Source organism: Dryobates pubescens, chromosome Z, assembly GCF_014839835.1.
Source record: "Dryobates pubescens isolate bDryPub1 chromosome Z, bDryPub1.pri, whole genome shotgun sequence".
Taxonomy (NCBI): domain Eukaryota; kingdom Metazoa; phylum Chordata; class Aves; order Piciformes; family Picidae; genus Dryobates; species Dryobates pubescens.
Window position 1 is genome coordinate 111,793,915 of NC_071657.1, and position 19,834 is coordinate 111,813,748.

The 19,834-nt window shown below is 37.5% G+C and overlaps 1 protein-coding gene across 1 annotated transcript in view; it reads right to left on the reverse strand.

The window, feature by feature from the left end:
• Positions 1-19,834, reverse strand: part of SEMA3D (semaphorin 3D) — a 147,334-nt gene that overhangs the window by 74,968 nt on the left and 52,532 nt on the right. Inside the window, exons 2-3 of the mRNA XM_009899954.2 lie at positions 17,656-17,843; positions 1,140-1,300 (exon numbers count right to left, since the gene is read on the reverse strand). Of these exons, the coding sequence (XP_009898256.1) occupies positions 1,140-1,300; positions 17,656-17,770 (276 nt within the window). The 5' untranslated portion in view covers positions 17,771-17,843. The remainder of the gene's footprint in view (positions 1-1,139; positions 1,301-17,655; positions 17,844-19,834) is intronic.

Genomic DNA, 19,834 nt, shown 5'->3' on the forward strand with positions numbered 1-19,834 from the left:
CTCAGGAGGTAAGCAGCGTGCCACAGAATCTCACAAACAATTTTTTTTTTCTCTACAGAAAGTCTATGTCAGAAATCAACCCGTGGGCTGAAAATCTGCACTGCGAATAATGCCATTATTAATGCAATATCCTGAGGAGGTGCTGAGTTTTGTGCAAACTACAGACACAAGTTACGTGTTTAATCTCTTCCATACAATGTCAGCAAATGTTGCATTCAAACATGTGGGGCAAAATAGTCTCCTGTTACACCTGTTAAGACCCTGTGCTGCAGTTGTATTAATTCAGGGTCAGTTACCTCCTCAGAGCTAAGTGCAGAAGATAGTAATTTAAAACCTCCTTCTGGTGCTCAAAGGAAATATCAACACAGCTGAGAATTTAAATTTTCTTCAGTACAGAGCCTATGTGGAAGATGCAGGAAAGCAGTTTTCCTGTGTGTTCTTGTGTAAGCATCTGTTTTTTTCACACATATCAGTCAGCAGTGCTTGCAAAATCACCAGTTCATCGTGTCTGCTTGAAATATTGAAGGCTAAATTAACATCTTATTAGGTAGAGTTAACAATGTCACAGGGAATGGAAAAGGAAATAGAGCAGATCCCAGTGGAAGCTTCTCCTATCACTAGTAATTCCAGATATTAATACAAATATTAATATTAAAAATGACATTTACATTTTTACTATAATTTAAACCACCCAAATTACCTCTGCTCTGTTAAATATCACATAAAATTAATCCCTGTGATGCCAGGAAACCAGGAAAGAGCTGTCTTCACTTATCTTCTTTCAAATGTTTTTTTATTTGAGTAGGGTGACCGTGACCAAAGAAATGAAGAAGTAAATATTCCAAGTTGCATTTTTCTCTATTTGCTGATATTTTTATACTACTTCCATACACTGTAAAGTTCATCCAGGTAACTGATGTCTCACAGGACACCACTCTCTCAGGAGATGATATAGCATGAGAAATTTAATTGTTAAAAATAATCTGTGTAACTACAAGAGGTGAGATTACCAAACCCTGATACATAACATTGTGCAATGAATTCACCAAGGAAGGTAAAAAAGCAGGAGAGGGGGAAAAAAAAAAAAAGGAGGAATAAAATTGAACTTGCAAGATGAAGTCTTTGAAAAACAAACTGACCTTTTTTACATTTTTGTTTAAATCAACCAAGTTGAGCAGGAAAATGTGGTCTTTAGCCCCGATTAGTAGACGGCCTCTCTCCTCATCTAGCAGCAGTGTTCGAAAATCAAGCCCCTCTGTTGAGCCCAGGAATGGGATGCAGCTGTTTGAAAGCAGCAAGTCTGTGGGAAAACAAAGAAAATCTTTACAATCGAAATGTTTACACATCACTCATGGGTGCCTTTTATAAATATATGCAACTATCATGGAGTATGCCAGTCTTAGAGCATGTTTTGCTGGGTTATAAAACAGTTCCTATTGACCTTGGTTTCCTTCAGGGCTTTTTCACTTCCAAATTATGAAGTCTGTATCAATATTCAGAATTGCCCTGAGCCAGGTTCAGCGTGTTGTATTTGATCATGCTGAACTTCACATGGTTCACATAGTCCTCCTCTAGTGTGTCAAGGGACCATGAAAGATCATTTAATTCAGCTAGATGAGGGATGGCATCCCTTTCCTTAAGCCTATTAACTGCACCACCCAGCACAGTGTGATCTAGAAACTTGAACGTGCACTTATTTTGCTATATCATTGATGAGTATATCAACTCTTGAGGGACACCACTCACTATTGACTTCCACTTGGACATTAGGTTTCATATATGATTGGAGAAGAACTGGAAGTAGCAAGCATAATGCGTATAGAAAATTTGACATAAGGTTCAATTTGTCCATTGTCTAATATTAAGTTCTGGTGACAGTATAGAAAATTGCTACAAATATATTTTCAATTTCAATTGAAAACTGAGATCTAAATCAACAACCACTGAGCAGAGGTATATTTCTAGGATGCAGTTCTGAAATTAAGGCAATACAGACACATATTAAAAAGACTATGTAGTAGAATAGAATCAAATAGAATAGAATAGAAGTAACACCTCGAAGATACAATGTTCTTTCCTTACAGAGATGGCAGTGAGGTCCCAGATTCTTGCCCACCCTGCAGAGGAATTTTTCCCAATTAAAACCACAAATTTTGATTCCTAAGTTTTACTGTGAGCTTTCAATAATTTTTGAAACATAATTAAGAAAAACATGTTTCTTTATGAAATTAATGAAAGAATCTGTGCTTTTACTGTAAAAAAAAAAAAGAAACAACAAAAAATCTGTAAAGCAAAAAATCTGTATTCTTTAGCTTAATAAAGACTGTGCACACAATTGTGCATAAAGGCACAAAAAACATATAGAAAAGAGCACCACAGGTTAGTCTTGTTCAGCAGTCATTCATTTGGGGAGAACAAATGTAAACATTTGAATCAGCTCTTCCACACACATGTTCCCCAAGCAAAGCTATTCAGAAATCTTTGGACAGAAAAGTAAATCCTATATTTAACTGAATATAAAATTAAAGGTATTTCCACCTTTCTGGCACTGGATGCACACCATATCCTTCCTGCTTGAGAGGGTAGACTAATAACACAAGTTTTTTACACTTTATGACCATGATGAAAATCAGGGCCAGTGTTTTGCAGGGTAACTCCTGAGCAAAATAAAGAAGAAAACAAAGAAATGAAAATACAACAATTGAACAAATATTTTTCTTCAAGGTCTCTCACATGTGACAGGCAAAGCAAAGTCCTGTTGCTGGCTAATAAACAGTGTCATAAAAGTATTTTATGCTTATTAATCTAATTACCTTGTACATAATTATGACAACTATTTATTCTGTTCAGTCACTTATACCTAACCTCATGTAATTTTATTTGGCTTATTGCTCAATGTTGCTACAGTACTATCTGAAATCATATTGTCTTTTGTTGCAGCTCCTATTCCCCTAGGTGACATTTCTTTGGCAGTACTCTGAATCAATAAATAAATGCATAAAAATCTTACTTTACACTTTAAAATGAAATCCAGTGTTAAGCACTACACTGCTGTACGCTAGCACTGTTCAATCTTTTGTGAAGACACGCATGTCAGATTTTTTTGTTTTCATTTGGGCTCTTGTTTTGTTTTGTTTGTTTGCATGTTTGGTTTTTTTGTTTGTTTGTTTGTTCATTTGTTTTTAAATCCTGGTTATTACTTGTTGTCAAGATCACTTAGGTAAAATCTATGTTTAGCATGGTACTATAAAAACATCAGACCCATCCAAAGAGCTTCTTACATTACATCTTCCTGATAAATTGCCTGGCTGAAGAATAGCCAAGTCAGTGTAATAAACACTTCAAAACCAAACAAACAAAAAAACCCACCACCTAAACACAGTATTTTGAAGCTTAGCTCACTTCACTAGTATGTTTTCCCCTAATGAGAAACAAAGGTGTATTTCTGATACTTGTTACTAGATTCTCTGATACACACAGCCACTTCTAGTGAAATATTTTTGTATATGATATAGGTGTGTCTCCTGTTAGACTTCATACTCTGTACAAACCTCCTCCCTTGTTTTTCTTGACTGGAAATTCTTGGTACTGGATATGGTGAGGCTATTTATTGGGAAAGAGTTCTCTGATTACCAATCACAGCACACATCAGGTTTTAGATCCCCTGGGTTCCCCAAATTCTCTGTTGATCTCTAAAACACTGTTTATCAGCTAAGCATTGCTAGAGTATGTAATTTCTGAGTAATCCTATTTCTCTTCTCCACCCATCACATAACAGCTGGCTGCTTTACTAGAGTATCCGATCCACTGTATTTATATAAATGCCTTATAAATTCTGCAGCTTAGATTAAATTCCTGTTTAACAATTTTGTGTCTAAGGATGGAGGGGAGAAGATAAATGAGAGATTACATTTTCTAGTAATTTGTCATTCATGGGTATTAACATGAATAAACAGGAGAAAATAATGAATTTCACAGGCTACTGTACTTCAGCAATCCCTATAACCCCCTGTTACTTCTAAATCTCTTCTGATGACAAGCTTCCAGTCATACCACAGCACTGTCTGTGGGACATGGGTAACTAAGATGCAGAATGAGGGAAAATTCCTTCCCATCTCCAGCCATAGGAATTTGATCCAAGTAAGGATAAATGATATGTTTGTGCAAATGCGCTATAGCACTTTCATTGCCTGGAGATATGCAATCCATGAGGAGCCTTTCCAACTGTGTCACTTGGCAAAATATGTAGATCTTATTCTCAATGACACAGACTGCTCTCCACTTTTCCATTTCTTTCCTATTTGGAAGGAGTGATCTCTGTAGTTACTATTTCAAAAGGATAATTGTCATCTACTGCTTAACACTTCTAGTATTAGTGAAGAACCACCTACAAGAGCTACAACAGAGAGGAAAAAGTTGTCTCATGACTGAAACGCCCAAATGGGAATGAGCCCTGCCTGGTGCCTTTTTCAGTCATTTGTTTCACTGTGTCATAAGGAAAACATTTGTAAAATGTTCCAGACTGAAGTGACAGTGCTGCACACTGATTTCTTACTGAGGCAAATGACAGCACAAGATGAAAAGTGGTGAAGAATCAGGTTTGGTCAGTTATTTAGTAACTATCTAAAAGAATTTATTGAAATAAGACTTTGAACATGGCACTGATAAGATTAGAACTGAAACATGACCTAATAAAATTTGTCAAGTAAACATTAACAAAGAATTGATTAAATTACACCCAAATTAATCATTTTCTCACTCTATAAGAGCAAAACAATCCAACCTTATGGGCTGAAATTTCTCTTCACAGTGAGATATATTTAGCATCACCAAGAATATTATAGTGGAAAAATTTACTATGAAAAGCACATTTTCCAATGTTTTTCAAGCCTAGGGCTTAGAAAAACCTGTTGAATTGAATCACTGCATCTCAGTAGCCAGGCTAATGTAAAACCAGCATTTTCACAATGAACAGAAACAAAGTTAGTTACGGGGATGGTCTTTCAAGAGTACATGTTCAGCACTCAGCTTACAGTATGGATCTGCTGGTTTACTGAAAATTAAATTCTTTTTTCCAGTCTGGCGATTAAATGAATATTCAGCAAACTCCCCCTTCTGGGTTAATATTTCACTGCTTAGTGGTACAATATGGAATACTGACTTGTTTTTACTCATTTGAAAAAGTATCTCAGTGGACTCGGCTCACATGGCATGATTATAGTCTCCAGCAAACATGGCATAAAAGCTTCAAATGAAAAAATGTCATGATAATATGTATTTACAGAGTACATTTGTATTTCTCCACCTTAAGTGACGTATGTGGTGATTGTGATGCCATTCCCCAACTCCAGCATGGTGTAAGCATGCAGCAATCTGGAACAGCTTGCTGCCAAGAGTCAGAACTGCCTTTGTGGCCCAGTTACAGGCATTTTTGTAATGATAGGACATGACTAAAGTGGCAGAAAGGGAACTCCTCAAGCTGTTTCTAAACAACTACATTTAATAACACCTTTGAAGGATTCTGAATTTAAAGTCTGCATATAAGTATACATATATATATATATACACACGATTCTGTAATTTTCATATACTAAAAAAACAAACAAACAAACAAAAAAGACCCAAACAAACAAACCCCCCCCAAAAAAACCCCATAAGCCATGTAATTTTCTTCAAGACAGGACTAAGTTCTTCCACATGCTGGAAAATATAGGTGACAAATTATATAGGTATTGTGTGAATCCTCAACTGAATTTTCAGGATAAAGAAATGTCAATATAACATGAATACATTAATGTATTCTGAGTTTAAGAGATGTGTTTGACCCCGGATGCATTTGTAGGGAGGCAAAAGAACAGTGTCAGTCTGCTATCAATCTCTACTGATTATTGGAATGAGCAAGCTATATTTTGTTTAGCTGTATCTGTATTATGATGATTTGTCCTGCAAGGCATATGACTCTCATTGCTATACAATGAATTTCATTTAGCCTGGAGGAAAATGTCATATTCATGGCACAATAGGGACTTTCCAAAAGGATATGGATTACTAGAAACGGAGCCACCATGATTTCTTGTTGATCCAATAATATCATGTCAAAATCTTTGGTTCTCTCTTTAAAGCCCCACAACCCACTTAGTGCTCCACCACATATTTTGGAGTTAGGCACTTTTGCTCCTCTGCTAGGATCAAATTATTCTCTAGAAGGATCTAGGAAGGTGACACTGAAAGGAGAACATTTTTAAAGATTGCTTTAAAAATCTGGAAGTCTTCTGTAAGATAAAAAGGTATTTCAGGGTATTTTCACCATGAGCTCCAGGCACTTCTGTAAGCCCACTCAGCAAGCAGCAAACTAATCATTTCCCACCTTTCTATTTGCAAACCCTTATTGACAGTTGTCAAATCTCTCAAAATTTTACAACCCAGAATAATCATAAGTAGCTCTTTGAGAAGCTCCTCTATTTACTTCTCAAATGATCATTGCAGACCATGATAACTAAGAAGCAGTTCCCTGTGCATAGCTGTGAAGGTATTTTTTTTACACATTGCATTAAGAAAGGGCAGATTACTTTATATTCAGATAACCTTCCCTTTGGTTACTCCACCCACAAAAAGGAGAAAATTAAAAAATAACTAACACTGTGGAACTTGAATCTCTTTCACATCAGTAAAGCTCACTCGAAAGGAAGTGTTTCTGCGCGATAAGAATTCAGATTACTACAGATTTTTTAGTTCATCTGCTCAGAGCTATTTGACTGCTTGTCTGATTTCTTGTTTCTTAAATTTGCAAAAATAGTCATACTGTAAAACAAAATTGGTGGGTGTTTACCATCAAAAATGCATCCAGATATGCATGAGCCAAACAATTCTCACTTATGTTTATGGAAATGTATTTTAGTTGCATTTTAACTGCAAATAAATTTGACTAGTAAGCCAGCTGCACAAATAACTTAGAGTGTTATTATTGCAGAGATGACTAAAAGTTGCTTTGTGACTTCGTGTTATTTGTGAAAGGGCCAGTTCACAAACTTGATGGAGCCAAATGAAATAATTAACTGTAGATAGCACAACTGAAAGTGTATCTTGTTTTTCTGAAGATGACTTGCACAGGTTTCCTTTTCCTAACTAGTTTATCTTCTTTGTAACACTGACAAAATAAGCAAAGTCACTGTTTTTTCCAAGGCAAAATTAACTCACCTTTTTTTTAAAGGAGATGATGTGGATATTTAAAGACTATGCACTATAAATGTAACCCAATATAAATGATTGGCAAGCATATCAGCTTTGGTAATATGTAGATAATTGTTGGCATCTTCTCAGACATATCTACCCATCAAGAATGACTGGTGTAAAGAGTACCAAATCTTCTCATCAAATGAAAGGCAAAGCATGCAAACAATGGACTCATCACTTCTATTTCCTCAATTTCAATTGCCAGGGCCAAACTTACCTTTTTTTCCCTTCACCTCTCCCAGATCCTCAACCTCTATAATGGGTAAATAATCTAAGTGATTTGACTGAAATATACTTTCTTGTGTGTGTGTACACTTCGGTCTAATTTTAAATTCTCTTGAAAGCATCCCACCAGCAAGAGTATAGTGCTCTGTAAGAAGTCTCTAAGGTTATTTGGAATCATAGAATGGTCTGGGTTGAAAGGGACCTCCAAAAGTTCAACTGCCCCATTTCTTTATGTCTTTCAGTGACCTGAGTGTCAAGCAGCTGAGATAAAACCTCTTCCCTGTTCTGAGGGTGACGGCTTATAAACCCACCTATTTCTAAAGCTGTTCTGAAAATCCACATTACTAGTGCCAAATAGTTTCTTCACCCTTGGAAAAGAATGTTTTAATTGAATTGTCTTCAGTTAGCACTGAAATTCTTCAATATCTTTCAGCAATTCAAAGTCTTTTTGTTCATTCTCTGGTTAACCATTTCCCAGCCTTTGTCCCTCCCAATCTATCAGCCAGTCAAATAAGTTGAAAGCAAGAGACTTAATGATAGGCTTCAGGTAGAAATAATGGCAGAATTCTCTTTGACTGGATGATTTGAAAAACCTGAATTAGACTAATCAACCGTGAATCAGATTTACTACTGCAACTAGTCTACCATCTCATCTCATAAACTTTTCAAATAGGTGCATAATCATATGACATACAATTAGAAAGGGATGAATATTATGAAGGACATAACCACAAGGAATGAGGTGCAGGGATTAGTCCATACCCTGAAGAACAGGCAACAAACAGTAGATTTTGAGTAGCAGATGTGTGTCATGAAAACTGTCTCAGGGATCTAGGGCTTGCATTGGCTTGCATGAATAAACGCAATTCACTCTGCAGCAGTGGACTCATTCTATCCTGCCTGGATAGAGACATGTATTGCAGTTTGTGAGTACACCCAGCTGTTAAAAATGCAACATGGTGATCATATTTAGCACTCTAAGCCACATAGCTCTTCTTTTGTCCAAACAGAGTTCATAAAATTACATGCAGTTCTATCCCTCCTTTCAAAATACACTACTGTTATCATCTTCAAAATAGGAACAAGCCTTCAGTTCAGGCTCTGCTTTCTTTAGAGTGATGAAAAAATGGCTACAAGTATTTTCAAACACCTGCACCTGTGATTTTCAAGTAACTGTATCTTCAGAGAAACTTCTGAGAACTTGGTAATCTCTGGAAATGTATCAGCACCCTGAGGACAGACAGAGGAGCTCTTTGCTGCATCTTATAGCCCATATATCTGTGGGCTGGTAAAACAACAGCAGGTTGGGCTGTTTATTCTGCCCATACTATCTGGTAGCAGCTGCACAGAACATGACACATTTTAAAATTCCTACTGTTGCTGCAATTCTGGCCTCAGGAAGTAAGATAAGTGGACTTTTTTTCACACTTTGAGCAAAAGAACATTTTCCTCACCATTCAGATGTATTTTCCAGCTCCCTAATGAGGATAATGTTCATAACCATGCAGAAAAGGCTTTCATGCTAAAAGTTGAGAGACCCTGAACTGCAGTAGAATGAACAGATCTTGTAATAACAGTGTTAGCACGGGCCTGTTAGAGCTAACAGGGTTAGGAGAGACACGAAACAGCATGAGCTATTCCTGAAGCAGGTGAGCTAACAGTGCTCAGGAAAGTTGACACCAAAGAGATTTACTTGCTCAGTTAATTTATTAGTGCTTCTGTTTTCAAGACTTTAAAAAACAGCTTCCAGACAGAAAATCCCAGAGTTGTTAGCTATCATTGCTGTTACTGAAATTTTCTTGCAATTTCCATACCAGCATGATTATATACTACACACCAGTTGCGAACAGTGTCTGTGAGCACCACAGATTCTTATGGAAACATTTAATAGCCACACGTCCCACCCTTCCCATCCTCTGTGTGCTCTACAAACACACCCCACACCCCCCTTGCACTCACATCAAGACTCATAGACAGACCCTCAGATTAACCACTGGGACCGGCAATAATTTTGTCAGCTGAAAATCTAGCCCTGAGTCTATAGCAAGGAGTTATGGGGCCCATTCTTCTCTCTGACTCCAAGCACTGGATCAGAGCCCACACAAGCTGTATGGTTGGGATGTAAAGATAAATAACATACAGAGATTAAGTCCTAACTACTAATATCATATGTCCTTGCCAAAGGGGTTGATGAGAGCTGGAGCTAGTGCAAGGGAAAGGGTAGGTCCATGCATCTGGGAGCAGATGAGGGTAGAAAGAAGTGGATATGTGTGTCTGGGGTGAAGAGAGCAGGGAGGGAGGTGTCCTCCTTCCAGAAACAGCATGCTGTTATGTTGGCTCAGCTGCCATGAAAACACACAGACAGCATGTAAGATCTCTTAATGTTGATGGTCCTTCAACATCCTTCTCACAGTCCCCCAGAGGGTAAAGAAATTCCTTCACAGCTGGCTTTGAAAATCTATTCTACTTTCTCATCTTAACCAAGACAGGTCCAGTGAACAAGGGGGAAAATCAGATACAGTAAAGGATGTGAAACAATGCCTGGGAAAAAAAAGTAACCAGCTCACCAGCCTGACCTGGTATTCAGGGAGCAAGGGTCAATTTTGACAGGGCTAAAGGGGCTAAGGTGGAAGAAGTGCCTGCACAGGAAAGACAGTGAAGAGCAGGGATCTCCGTGAGCACATTTACCTGTCAGTGGAATGGATATTTCCACTGTTGACAGCAAATGTGCTTTCAGAGGTTCCTGCTCTCTATCCCTACACATGACTACTTGTTCCTGTAGGGGAGGTTCCCTTTCTGACATGGGCCAGATAACCTCTTTCCTGTGCTCTGAATGAAGAGCAAGAACATTTGTAATGACTGTGGGAGCATTAATATTTTAGTAGTTTCTACTATCATGACTGCTGGCAGATCTCACAAGGCAAAATAAGAGCCCTGCTCTAAGCTGCTACAGAAGTGCAGTGACAGAGTTGCTGTCACTTAATCATTATCTGGGGTAGCTGCACAGGATGAGCCTTCTCTAAGGAAAATATAGTTCAAATGTGGGAAATTACTGGTTTTGGGCAATTTCAAAGACTTTAGGCTTTATTCCTTTTCCAGAATCATTTTATTTTACTGAAAAGCAAACAAGTGTAGGAAAGTAACTCAGCTGGCTAATATGAAGGTAGGGTTTCAAAACAGTTTTGCACTGACAGTGTCAAAGGATCTCTTTTAGCAATGAAGATAAAATCAATTCATTTTACAATAACTTGTACTGACAGTGTTCTGCTACAGCAAAGTGACATATAATTATGACTTATACTTTCTGATATTGGCAAGACTTAAGTTCTTACAAAGCCATTAAAACTAGAGTACATTGCATATCTACATTAATTCCATTGTATGCTAATTTGCGTTGGAGTTGTGCCTAGCAAGTTCTAGCAGACTCAGAGTCCCAAGTGCAGATGTACAGCTGGACCTAGGCAGCATTGTATAGGATGCATGGATAATGTAGAAGGATTTGTACAGCCTTTCTAAGGTTTCCAGATAAGTTGAATACAAAATTTCAGTGTCTTCAGTAACATCACAGCCATCAAGTGCTTTGGTACAACACAGCATACTTCTCTGAGACATCCAGAATTTGAATCACAAAAAAGAATGTCTCTTATATGGAATTAGGGGGGAAAGGGTACCTTTGTCACTTCCACTCTTGTTGAAATGCCTCTCTGAACCACAACTAGCCAATCCCTCTGAGTTCTCTCATAGTGCTCTGGTGCGATAAAGGAAATTTTGTCTCTGTCTCTTTCTGCTGTCTTTGTATCTCTGAAGGACTTTAACTCAGACATCTCCTCAGCCTTTCTTTGAGTGACTCATCTGTAAATGGAACAGCAGAAATGGAGAGGGAGGAAAGGGAAATAGGATGCAACTCCAGGACTTCTGCTGCAACCACAGATGTCCAATGCTAGTCACACACTGACGTCAAGAATATCATGCCCTTAAATTAGTGCATAGAAAGAGAACAATGTCGGGATCTTTGAAACCAGTTGGGATTGGATTTGTTTTACAGATATTTAATAAAAGTGCAATTGGACAAATATTTCTGAAAGTACATTCTTTGAAGCTGATTCCACTGATCATGTATATTCCCCACCTTCTCATTCCAGGGAAGCAGTTTTCTGTGTTATCTCATATTCCTTTTCACAAAGGACCACTCATTCTCTAGTTTGGTATTTTGTGAACACAGTTCTTTATTTTATCCAGTTCAAATGGCTTTGGAATCATGAAAATTTGAGTACAGGCTGTTTACACTGTTCAGAGGTTGATATGGGTCAATTCTCTAAGGTTATTCTTAGTTCAACTGCTCTGTAAACTGTTGATGTCACTGACTGGAGGCTGCTCTAGAGGATATTGTATACATGATAATTATACGACAGAAAATGCAACATATAGTTGGATCTGACCTTCAAGTTCACTAGTTTAAAAAAGGAAAAATAAGAAATCTGTAAGAAACTGGCTATTTTTCTTGTACTAAAACATAATAAACCCTTTCAAGTTTATACTTCGTCTACATGTGTGACAATGCCCATCCATCTTCAACCTGTGCTGCATTTAAAAATCTCAATATTCACTGCCTCCAGACTGAAAACAGGTTCTCAACTCTGACATAAATGTTTTATGTTACTCTACAAAGGAATCTGAGACAGATTTTCCGGGGGGGTGGGGAGCGGGGGAAAGGCAACAAAAATACCCCCCATAAACAAAAAAACCAAACACCAAACCATGTGTTGCCTAAAATGAATTCAACATAGAAGGAACTCAAGAAAAGCAACACTTCCTCACTAAGCTTCTTCTTTGATCATTATCAACATTCAGACTCACAAAAGCATGTTTTAACTGATTTTTCTTCCTCTTCCTGTAGAGCAAGCACAGCTGTCGAAATGCAAGCTCATTTCTAGGCTTTTCTTGTACATCATCCTTTTACTGAGTTCCAACCATTCATAGCTGGGTAACCCTCCCTTTGTGCTACTGGAATTATTACAGTGTCGGAGTTCAGTCAAGGCTTATAGAGGTACATCATTTTAACTGTATATTGTATGCATAATTAAACGATGAATGACCTGGAAAGAAAGCCAGATTTACTGAAACAGAACAAACTAACTGCTTTGTTGCAAAAGTTAAGTATCTTACCAGTTACAGAATGATACGCGTTCAAAGCAAATGTTATTTAGAAAACAGGATGCTCAATATTGTAGAGTAGAGTATTCAAAGCATATTTTTTACAATATTAAGGAAATATACTAATCCAATCAAATTTTTGAAAGAATTCCTGGAACTGAAATATTACTCTCTTCTTTCTTTTTCACCATGCTGTAAGAATGGATCATTCTTACGGAGAAGAAATTCATATACAAAAACACTGCACGAAGCTAAACTGTTCTTAGGTGTGGCTAATTTCCACTTGGAGCTGTTGATTTATCATTGTCATCCTTCAACTGCATTCAGAATTTTATGTCTTTAGTTCACTTATTTAAGGGAAATAAAAAAACCAAGAAGTGGAAATTCAATCCTGCTTCTATTTGTTTCAGTGGCTAAAGTCTTGCAACAACTTTAGTGGGAGTGAGAATGCATTTTAATTCATTCAATGCAAAGGGAAAAAAAAAAAAAACAAAACACCAAAACAGATGAGAATAATGTTCTTGCTTATTTAATTTAAATTGCTGCCATAATTGGTTTTTAACAGCATTAGATAAATATTGTTTTTAAAACCAAAGGTTGCCTTCATTCTTGCCTTGTGCTGTTACACAACACAGGATTCTTGTCCAAATCCTCTGAGCAAATCCACAGAGGTCACAGCAAGAGCACTTGCTTTTGAGGCATTGTAGTGCTCCTGGATGACATGTTTGTTGAAGTCGATGTGCATATGTTACTGGTGACAACATCTGAATCTGGGCTAGGGCACACCCATTGCAAGGAAAGCAGGGTGAACACTTCTGTAATACAAAATGTATTCCCATGAGGTGTATATATATATATAGTCCTATAAGGAGAGGCTGAGAGAACTGGAGTGCTTAATCTGGAGAGAAGGAGGCTCAAGGGAGACCTTATCACTCTCTACAGCTACCTGAAAGGAAGTTGTAGCAAAGTGAGATTTGATCTCTCCTCTCAAGTAACAAGGGATAGAAGAGAAAACAGCAACCCAAGGAGTACCAGGGGTAGTTTAGATTGGGCATTGGGAAAAAAGTTCTTCCCTGAAAGTGTTGTCAAACATTGGAACAGGCTGCCCAGAAAAGTGGCTGAATCACCATCACTTGAGGTATTAAAACAACAAGCAGACATGGCACTTGGAGACATGATTTACTGGTGGATGTGGTTATGTCAGTTTAATGATTGGACTTGAGGATTTCAGGGATCTTTTCCAACCTAAATGAATCTATGATTTAAAGTGCTCAGACTAATTCCAAGATGTCCATGAAAGGCAGAAAGGTAAAGCAAATTAAATAGGCTTAAATTTGCTGTTATAAGGCTACCTTTCCAATGACAAAGTTTAGGAGGGTCACAAATTGAACAAGGTTGATTTTTTTTATTCTCCCCTCCTTTTCCCTAGAAATTAATCTATCTTCTGGTCTGGTTCTTCTCTCTAAAACCTAGAAACATGCACAAAAAATGTGCATATTACCTGCCAAAGATTTACTACCCAAAAGAGAAAATAATTAGTCACTGTCTACGCAATGTGAATTAAACATTTTTGTACCTATGAATTATGACACAGGCCCTTCCCTTCCTTAGTAACGGAACCGATGCCATCTTGTAATTGACAGCATTGACTGAGACTTGTATATGAAAACCTGCATTTGCTGTAGATGTTGGAATGAGGATGTTAAATGAGGTAGCAGGCAGTAAGATTAAGGAAGTTGGATGTCACATCAATGCTTGCAGATTTCTGCAGTTTGGATCATGATCATAGGGTATTTCCAGACACATGAGAATGAACGATACATACATACTGTAGTCCTATGCAATTAAAATATGGAGTGTTATTGCAAAAATCAGGCTATAGTTCTCTAACGATGGAAATCTATCAGAAGACAGTTTGTTTACCTTCTCCTAACAATAAAGATATAACAATGAAAACACCTCACAGTCTTGTAAAAGTGCTTAATTAAGGTCTGTGTAGTGAGACCACTCTAGAAACATCATGAGATGAGTAATAATTCCTGGAATATAAATGGCATGCATCAATATTGAAAAGCTAGACTCTAAGTTAAGAAGATAAGAGAGTACTGAAGAATTATCAATTAGCAGGGGAAAAAAAAAAAAAGTAGAAATACAGGATGAGGTATTTAATTAAATATAACAGTGTATTATACTAACACAGGTGAAATACATACAATTACCTCTGTACCACAAGATATTTTAATTGACTTTTTGGTATTTATAGTTTTATGTGTGTATGATGTTTTGGAATCCATCTTTAGAAACAGGATAAATAAGAGACACCCATCATACATCACATTGAAACCCACACTGTTCATGGGAATATTTGTATCCTAACATTTCCAGCATAGATTTCTGTCCCTTAAGGTATCCCACAGAAGATTAAGACATAAAACTGCAATGCAGACAAATGTTAAATTTGAACTGTTGTGTGAACACAGAGGACCTTTACTGCATTATGGTTTATTGAAACACTCTTGCAGTTGTAGACTTATTTTAGCTACCCTTCTTCCTCTATCCCCCACTGACTTCTTTCTCTCTCAATTTTCTCCTTTTCTAGGTTCCTTTAAAACTGTTCCCTCTTCCTTTTTCTCTCTTCTTGTTCCTTACACTTCAGCCTCTTCATCTGTCACTTGGTGTTCTCTTTCTCCTCTTTACTGTCTGGGCATGTGAAAAAGCAGTTTCCCTGGCCTCGCTTGAGGTGTGCTGGTCTGCAGCTGTGAGATGAAGTAGCTGCAGGGGAAACTCCTGCTTGCTTCCAGCTCTCCTACCCAAGGAAATAGTCAGCCATTCTGGGAAGATGGAGCTCTGCCATCTCATAAACACACTGCACTTGGGAGGGGAGGAAATCTCTTGAAAGTCATCTGTGGCAGCCATATATATATACACATGTGATCTGTTTTTCAGAACTTCCTGATGTGGACACTTTTGGTCAGTTTTTCATGAAGGGAAAAGGCCCCATGTTATCTTCCCCATGACATTTCAAGTTTTAATTGCTAAGGATGGTGATGGCAGGGCCTGTCAATGACATGACTCTTCCAATTTTATGAGAACTGGCAAGAAAGTTCTTTTATTCTACATCTCATTCTCAAACCTTGAAATTATTTTGGCCAGAACATTTTGGGGGTTAGGGGAAAGGTAAGCTTAATTGTTACAACTATTTAAAATAGTTGAGACATCTGCCAACATCATCATCATCAACAATAATTATGACAGGCACTACTTGAGCCATTTACAATGCAAAAGTGTAAAAACTAAGCAGTAACTTGTTTGTTGTTGTTTGCTGTGGAAAAAGAAAAACATTATAAAAGAAAAGGTGGTGCAATAAAGTCTGAAAACTATTTCCTTTGACTTTTAAGTTCCATCACACCTCTCCATATTAAGATTGAGATTTATGTGCCATTTTGTATCTGCTCTATGCATTTCCACCCCTACCCCCCACCAGGAATATAGGTGGATAAGTTTAGATAGGAAATTGTATCCCTTGAGTCAAACTGAAAGATTTATAAAGTTGCTAATAAAAGTTTGGATCAGGGCCTAAATATCAATCATCTGTTCATTGTCTTTTTAAATGAGCTCAGGCATTTTCCAACCACTCCCAGTAGGTCTGTGCCACTATTTTAAACTAAATTTTCAGTGAATTATTCCTTTTTCCCCTGTGTTGACCTCAATTTTTCTTTCTTTCTCCCTTCCTTACCTGCCAAATTCATCCATCAGGATTTTGCCAAAGGCTATCTACTTTTGAAGTCAAGAGGAATTCACTAATTGTGAGTGTCAAATCTACAATAAATGCCATCACCATATGGTATATGATACTATAGGGAATTGACAGGCCTAGATGTGAAAACTCTGGCTATATGTTAGCGGGGTTTTATTGCTAGCTTTCATAGCTCATGTCAGGTCCTTCAGTTTCTGTTGTCATTGGCGTGAGTGCAACTGTTTCCTGAATTTATAAAAATGTTGTCAAGATCCCTTTATCTCTCTTCCTCTGTCATTTATATACACAGGGGAATACCACCACAGTGGCACACAAATCTAGCAAAGAGAAGCTTGTAAATAAATATCATGTCATTGTGCTTACTCAAGTTCTTCTGTGTGTTAAACTCATGATAAACATATCAACCACTGATGAAGGCTTTACAGCCTCCTGTCCTATCACACCATCCTGAGTGTAATTCTGTAATGCATAGGAAGATCTTCTAAATTCAAAAAACCATAAGCAGATTAGATCCCATAAGGGCAAGGTGCTTGCCATAACTGGTAGCGTAACTGGAAAATGTTTTAGCTAAAGACGACAATGTAAAAATTATGTATGTCTGTACCTTGTGAAAACTGTGCAAAGGTACGTACATTCAAAGTAGCAAGAAATATACCTTCCTTATGTACTTGTCAATTAAAGAATTAAAAACTATACATGCATTTAAACCCCTTATCCTGCAACTTTTTCAACAAGTACACATAAGGTTAAAAAAGTGTTCAGAAAAACACACTTTTTTTGATCCTAAGATCCAGGGAGAAAAAAACAACTATTTGAAAATATCAGCTATCATCTTAGTGATAGAGAATAATACCATCATGGAAATAAGATGTCTATGTTATTCAAAACCTTTGGAACAACTCCTTCAACTTTCTCTGATGCTCTAGAAAGACGTGAGCATCATCCGTGTCCCATGTCACTCCTATCGGTTACATGTGAATATCTGCAGTGGGCCTCACGGCCTTTCAAGTACCACTAGAAGCCTATATTTAGGCAATAACTCCCCTTCTGATTCATGTATGGAACATTAATATACTCTAGAAGTAAACTGAAATGCCAATTAAAAAACCCAGTTATATATTGTCACTAGGCAGAATTCCTTCCATCTTTAAGGCTTCCGTAAAGTGTTTCTGGAAACTGAAGGGACAACTGTGCTTTGTTTTCCCTGATAAGTAATAAAATGAACTGCTGGCAACATCAGATCAAAACAAAAGAGCCAGGATCAGAAAAGCTGCTGAAAAGTTTACCTTTATATGAAAGCTTGAGTCTTGGGATATTTTGTTTTGATGTTCCGGTGACTGGAAGGAATAGCATCACTACAGACAACAGGCTGCAGGCATGTGGTACTTGGGAAGCTCTCATTCTGCTCTCTTCTGTATCTTCTTTTGCACTGTAGTGAAATCTCCCCTCACTGCTCAAACAATCCAAATTCAACCTGGAAACAAAAAGAAAAGATCTGTAGATTTTTTGCATTACTATGTAAACAGTAACTCCAAAACCAAGCCAGACCAATTTTTAAAGAGTAGCTCATTTAATGTGTCAGCTACAAAAGTATTTTTTTCATCTAACATAAATCAAAATACTGTACATCTGTTTCTTCAATACTAAACTTATACCATTTGAGGTTGAAAAAAAAAAATATAAACTTTTAAAACACCAGTGTCTAGCATACCACAAATTAATGCAGTATCCATAAAATGAACATTTGCCATTCTAAAGTGACTGTGCAATTTGTTAATTCATACCACTCCACAGGATATCCTAATGTTTTATCATTTTCTTTTTATCTCAGCACAACACTTGTTGTGTGTTTATGCCATGACTAGAATAAACTGTAATATGTCAGATACCATGGGTGTACAAGGTGAGTTAACAGGGAATACATACCCATCATAAACTTTCATAAATAAACTAAGAAAATTGGATAGAGCAAGCAATTATGTTTAGTTTTCATAGAGAAAAAAAGTCAGTGCAGGTGATGGATTTAAATGTGTTTTCAGTATGGTTTTTCCAGCAGAATGGCTACCTCAATTCTCCCACCAAAATATCCTATAAACTTTAATGAGTGGTTCACGCTGAGGTCAATAAGCTGATACAGGACTTAGCACAGTGTGCAGCTAAGCCCCCTTTGAAACACTTTTCACTTAATAACATTCATTCATATTGCATAAATCTTAAAGTGTTTTACAAATGAAAGTAATTATCACTGTCCTTATTCTCCCTATGCAAACACAGAATCATAAAACTACAGTGAACTTGCTTCCACAAGGTCACACAGCCACCCTAGAAGCTAAATAGAAAGCAGAAACAGTTCCCCTAGTGACCTATCTGTCCCCACTTGTAAGGGATCCTTATCACCCAACAACTCCACTTTTGCATATGAAATTATTTGAACTGTCATGCTGAGTTCTAAAGGCAGAATTTGATCACAGAGATCAAGAGTATAAAAAAAAAAAAATAATAAAACTATTGTGAGACCAGATCTTTTCCCCCACAAGTGCATGATACCAGTGGCCAAGGGAGATATTCAGTGAAATGACAGATGTCAGAGTTGGAGTAATACTGTAAATCAAAGCATAAGGAAGTGTTCAGGTTAGCAACAAGATTAATGCATCATGACTTGCCATAAAAATTCTTCTCTGAAAGGTACAAAAACTGCTTTATTAAAAGAATAATCTTAGTGTCCACATCAGCCAACACTTGCTGGACATCAAGGAAAATGTTCCCTGTGAGCCCATGAGAGATGTAGCACAGCTTGTGGCCCCTGAGCCTCTCCACCGGTCTGGCACAGAAGCTCACTGAAGCACTGGTAACAGAGTACCTCCCTGAGCTGTCAAGGCACCCAGAATCAATTCAGCAACTCCTGATGCAGGCAGTGGATCCTTCCTGATATAAAGGGACTGGAAAGGGGATCCTTTTATTTCTCCGTCAGATGCAGCTGGGGTTTTCAGAGACTTCAGACCTTCTGTCAATAAGAAAAGTGAGCATGCAGGAAGGGCGTGATGGAGGGAGAGAGAGGGACTTTTAAAACTCCCAAAGCCTCCTTCTTATCACTGAACATTTAGCCTCCTTCTCACTCTCTTCCTCACCACTCACATTCAGTGTCTGAATGCGCTACTTTTGGCCAAGTTCTATTGCATATTCATGAGATGACATGGAAAGAAAAGCATGAAATACCCCTTTATTGGAGTATAGGTTCCTGAGAGAAAAGCTTACTTCTATGTTGGAACATCTATTTGAGGTTGAACTATGAAGGACAGCTGTCGACTAGATTATCACCAAGTTACATCACCTGAAAGAAATCTGGGGTTTTTTTGGGGGAAAAGGTGAAATTAAGGGGAAGAAGAAGGGAGGAGGATTATGTTAAGACAAGAGACATCAGTGTGGTTCATCTTCAATGAGAAGATAGAGACAAATCATACTTCA